This window comes from Sipha flava, unplaced genomic scaffold (genome assembly GCF_003268045.1).
Source record: "Sipha flava isolate LNK unplaced genomic scaffold, YSA_version1 130_pilon_pilon, whole genome shotgun sequence".
Taxonomy (NCBI): domain Eukaryota; kingdom Metazoa; phylum Arthropoda; class Insecta; order Hemiptera; family Aphididae; genus Sipha; species Sipha flava.
The window spans coordinates 663,157-668,935 of NW_020271756.1; the positions used below are offsets into that span (position 1 = coordinate 663,157).

Below are 5,779 nucleotides of genomic sequence, written 5' to 3' on the forward strand. Positions count from 1 at the left end.
AAAATATTTATTTGTATTGTTTTTACATTTTTAGACTGTCAGATATTAAATTAGAATTGGTGATAATTTTCTTTAAAGATTCTCAAGGTAATGAAAATTCAAAATATAATGTAATTTTTAACCTTATCATTATTAATGATTATACTAATTATGACTAATCAACTCTTTAAAAACTGAAATTTTTTTTTTTTTTTATAAAGAATTGTTTAAGTTTGTTCCTAGTCACGCGTGACAATTATGTTTTGTAAAATATTGTTGTTTGTATAACTTTTTTTGTTTTTGTTCAAAAATAAATATTTTTCAATTTTTTAAACAAGATTAATCTTATCTTTTTATTTATGAAATATTTTTATTGTTCTTGATTATGTTATTTAAATGATGTATATTATTTAATTATAATTACAATATATATGTTGCTCAATTTAAATTAATTTATCAATTAATTATTGAGAAACTAAGTGTCAAAAGTAATAATATTTGTAAGATATGTTCATGCTAGAGTACTTACCTACTGATTACTTGGTTCTAATTTTAAATACTCATCCTACCATTTTATTTCAATCAATTTTTGAAATTAAAATATTATTTGAAACATCATACTTTTAATAAATGTGTAAAATATCTTATCATAATAATTATAACATATGAATAGAAGTTAAACAAATTATTCCATTATAATTAATAATAATTATGAAGAATTATTTTTTAAGTGTTATACAAATTAAATTATATTTAATTATTTCTCCAATACTTAGGAGATCATTATTTTTAATACTTATATTCATATAAAATTTAAGCTATCATTTATTAGGTGTGTAAGCTTAAGCTGTATTTATATAATTATTTAAAATTAAATTTTCTTTAAATTTTTAGTTGATAAAAATATAGCTTAATACTATACATTTAATACTTTTTAAATTAATGAATAGATAAGACTGAATTAAGTTTACATTAATATTAGATTAAATTAATGATTTATGAGTAATTATTTTGAAATTGCAGATATTTTCTTTTTTCTTTAGAAGGCAAAATAATACATGAGCTTAGTTATGCTTGTATATTTTATAGTTTTATTTATTGATTACAATTATACTATTTAATAATAAAATGATATACCATAATTTGCTTAAAACAATATTTTTGAGTTTGTTGAATAGAGTTTATCTATTTTAAGTTAATAGTAATGTTTTCTTGATCTTTGGTGCTATATTTTTAGTTTTTTTTTATAACACAAAAACTATCTTAATTTAAATAAAAGTATTTTTCCTCGATTTTAATTATTACTACCTACATTATTTTAAAACTGAAATCTACTCCTGTAAAGTTAAAATTTATCAAGAGAAGACTGAAGGTATTATAATAATAATTATATAAATAACAATAACTAATAACATTAGATGTTGAACAATTATGCAATTCATTATTCTCCCCTTGGCTTATCATACTACAAAATTAAATAAGAATATTTTTATACATACATAAAATATTAGTTGAATATTTATTTAAAAAACATGAATCACATAAAAATCTCACTATTATTTCAAAGATTATAAAAACAAATAAACAATTCATATTAATTATATTTTATGTAAAATTTTTAACTAAATACTTCCATAAGGTTGTCATTTATAAATATTTCAATTTTTACCAAATACCTTTTTTTTTTTTTTTGTTCAAGTCAAAATATCAATGGAATAAATAATTGACTTAAAATGGAAAGTAAATAATTTTCAAATTTTTTACGAATATAGCAATTTTATAATAAGTCATAAGGAAAGAGAATATTTTCTTCAGGTATAAAATATTTGATAATTTTAAATCATTTACATAACTTTTCTTTCATACATGATACACAAACAATTAATACAAATGGTATATAAATTATATTAGTATAAAATTTGTCTAACACCAAAAATTAATAATTTTATTATGATCTTCATCTCTAACAAATACCTTGTATAAAAATTATGTAAAAAAAGTTATAAAGATGTTTCTTCTTGTAATAACTTGGCTGCAGTTTCATCTAGTAACCATTGCACACTTCCATTAACTGGTTGTACACAATTAGCTGGTAATGGTTCACCATCTTTAAGAATACGCTATAATTCAAATAAAAATAATAAATTAAAATTGTATAACCTAAATAAGATTTAGGTATAAATTATACCTTCAAGATATCGGCTTTTGAGCTACCGGTAGCTATAAATGCAATATATCTAGCATTGTTTAAGATTGGGAATGTGAAAGTGATTCTGCTTGGGGGAGGTTTTGGTGAGTCAGAAATAGGTGCAACCCATACTGATGTTTCCTCACATAATTTGTGACCGGGAAACAAAGAACAGGTATGTCCGTCAGGACCAACACCCAATATCAGTGCATCAAAACGAGGCAAATCATATGGTGCAAAATAAACAGACATCTTCTGAATGTAATCTCTGGCTGCTTCGTCAACTATTAAAAAAATGATTGTTAATAATCAATAAAAATGAATTATGTACATAGTTACCTGAAAGTTGAGGGTTAATTTTAATGAATTGATCTTCACTAATGGGAAGATTATTGATAAACTTGTCTCTGTATTGAGCATATGTAGACTCTGGATCACTGAATTCAACTAATCTTTCATCGCAAAAGAAAAATCTCCATTTTGGCCAATCTGTTTCAACTTTGGCTAAGTATTCGGATAACAGCGATACAACTGATCCACCTAAAAAATTTGGTGTAATAATACATAATTCTACAAAAGCGTAATAATTATAGCATCATTATACCAGAAAGTCCAATCTTAAAAACTGCATTTCCTCCTTCGGCTAATACGTCATTGGCAAGTTCTGAGAGATTTTTAGCTAGTTCAGCACCTAATTTTTGAGTATTTTCGTAAACTGAAATCACTTTGGAAGTCATTTTAGAATCCTTATAATTAGATATAATTGTACCAAAGATGTAAAATGTAGGTTATGATGGTATACTGGTATATTATAACGATATACCTAATTGAGCATTACTTTATCGGATATAGTTATTATTTCATTTATAAAACAAAATTAAAATAAAATAATGATCACTGATAAATCATTATTATCAGCTTACATGAATATATAATGATGGAAGAATGTTTTATGGAATTAATCTTATCAACTGTTGTCGATGTTGGTGCTCAGGTTTGTTATTATTAATAATAATAAAAATTATGCCAGTTGCCAGTTATACGGTAAAATCAGTCTAATATAAAATGTTATTCATGAGTCTAAGCAATTTATTTTTAAACGAGCGCTAGACTATCTATGACATTTTAGTTATTTGTGTTTTATTTTTTGAATGACCTCTAAATTGTATACTGTTCAATATGCCTTCATAATAAGAATCATTCCATCCCCTCCACTGATTAGAAAATATGAAATAGATTATTTTGTTCAGCACTTTGATATAGGCACAGATTAAATTAATGCAATCTGTGATAGGTATACTTACTTATGAGGCAAAGTGAGTAGTAGACATTGAGTAACATACATGTATGTTTAATCAATGTAGTAGGTATCTGTGATATTCGGGGATGTTGTAACTGTTCGGGCCTCGATCCAAAAAAAAAAAAAAAAAAAAATTACTTACCTACAATTAGCAATGGACTGACTGACTAAAGGTAGGGTCTGCAAGGCACGACATGTCGCGGCGACCGACGACTAAGATCGGTCGCCGCGACCATTTATTTGAAATGTCTGCGACCGCGACATGTCGCAATAATACCATCATTATGTCAGTTCAGTTTAGAATATATACTCAGAAAAAATAAATGTAGTTGTAACATTTAGGTAACATAACACAAAAAAAATCAACATTTTAATAAAATTAATAAAATACTCAGAAATTAAATGAATAGTTGAAAGAAACAAAATCAAATATATTACTATAGAGTATAGACTATTGTTATGCAATAGGGTCATCATAATTATTATACATAGAAAATTCTGAGTCTGAAAATCTAGAGTAAATACTACCTGATGGGCAAGGCCGGCTTTAGATACAATCGAAATATGCGACGGCACTGGTCGCTAAAATCAGAAGGGCGCATAAGAGGCGTCGAAATTATAACCCAATTTGATTAACCGTTGGCGACACAAATCATTTAATATTATAGCAAAGAACTTTTAGCATTAGCATATTTTTTTTGCACAGTCACAAAAATAGCAGAATGCAAAACAAATATGTTTCATACTTCCACAAAACTAGTTTCGAAATTGTATTGTGCATATAAATGCATATTTTTGCGTTTTTTGTTTTTAGGACATATTTCTTCCATTTTATACTTTTAGATGTATATTTTAAATAATTTATCATTTTATCAATATTTTTTCGTCCAAGTTTTTATTTATTTATCTATACAAACAAAATAACGTTGAATTTAAAATGATTTTAAATTATGATCATAATATTAATATGGTTTTTAACTTTTTCCAGATCCATCATGGTTTTACTAAAAACACGTCTCGAGAGTTGTCGTTTAGACTTATTGTCAGATTATTAATTTTATTTATGGACAGATGAGATAATATTGTTCAAAGCACAAAATATTGATACGGGCCACGGGGACGCCTTTAACCGACATCGAACATATTCATATTTCAGTAATCGCTGTGTTTCTCAACGGTCGACAGTCCAAACACGTTCTATTTACTATTTATTATAAAAAATGCCTAAAGTAAGTGTCCTGATAAGAAAACCTATAAAATAAACCCAATTAGTTAATTGTAACTTGTAAGTTGTTAAATAAAGTTGTAAATAAAATGTATTCATAATAATAAGTTACCTACAGAAAAATTCTAATTTTTTATTCAAAAAATTTTATTTTAAAAGCATATTTTGTATATTTAATTGCATATTTGGTGAATTTTTAGAGCTTAAAATGCTCTGCCCAATCTACTACGGATAGAAAAAAAATGTCACGATATGATTCAATATGAATTTGATTACTATTATGATTATCATTATTATTATTCTATCGACATGCAAGGATGGGCCGCTCTTGTGGATACAATTACAGTTATATAAACCATCGTTATATTATTTTGAGTATTATTATAATTGTTCTCCGAACGATTTACAATTATGTGGCAAACATGCACGTTTGAAACAATTATTTCGAGCGTTTACGATTACCAAATGTAATGCTCATAATATGTATAATGAGATGCCTCCAGTTACCAAAAGTCGGCCGGTTTTGGTTATACGTTTAAGCTGTAGCGTATATACAATTTTTTTCTGGAGGAGGGGGGTGTTTAAGATTCAATTCATAATAATCTTTGCATATCTTAATACGAGGTCCTATATAATAATATTACATTATTATTATTATTATGTCCCGTATTTAATGAAAATTATTTTATTACTCAATTTTTAATATATACCTAATCTTAGTAAAACGAAAATATAATTTTACTATAATATGTAAATATTAATAAATAATAATTAAATATAATTTAAAAAAAAATCTGGGGGTGGAAACCCCTTACTCCCCTCAGAACTGCGCCACTGCGTTTAAATCGTTTAAGATTGTCAAAATAATTCTTGCACTGAACGCTGAAAGAGCTAAAGCCGGCCCTGCTGATGGGGAAGATTGAATAGAATCTAATGTTTGAAAATGTTGTTGTAATGGGATAAGTGGAGCAGGAACATTTGAAATTTGACAAACAGCATTTGGATTTACAAATTTTTCTTTTAAAAAATGCTTTTCTTCAAGTTGTGTCATCAATGAAAATATCTTTTTTTTAGCTTCAAGTTTTCC

General features: G+C 25.9%; 1 protein-coding gene across 1 annotated transcript; it reads right to left on the bottom strand.

Annotated features, from left to right (window-relative positions):
• Window positions 1-1,804: 1,804 nt before the first annotated feature.
• LOC112694509 (6-phosphogluconolactonase) lies at window positions 1,805-3,077 on the bottom strand. The gene is made up of 4 exons (XM_025569998.1): window positions 2,772-3,077; window positions 2,507-2,707; window positions 2,168-2,451; window positions 1,805-2,099 (listed from the first exon to the last, which is right to left on the bottom strand). Exons 1-4 carry the CDS (start codon window positions 2,902-2,904, stop codon window positions 1,980-1,982), a joined length of 738 nt encoding a protein of 245 aa, XP_025425783.1. The 5' UTR covers window positions 2,905-3,077; the 3' UTR covers window positions 1,805-1,979.
• Window positions 3,078-5,779: the final 2,702 nt, after the last annotated feature.

Coding starts and splice junctions, on each gene's coding strand:
- LOC112694509 (XM_025569998.1), bottom strand. CDS start 2,904: ATGACTTCCAAAGTGATTTCAGTTTACGAAAATACTCAAAAATTAGGT. Junction 2,452..2,506: donor AATTAACCCTCAACTTTCAG/GTAACTATGTAC, acceptor TTTTTTTAATAG/TTGACGAAGCAGCCAGAGAT. Junction 2,100..2,167: donor CAAAAGCCGATATCTTGAAG/GTATAATTTATA, acceptor TTTGAATTATAG/CGTATTCTTAAAGATGGTGA.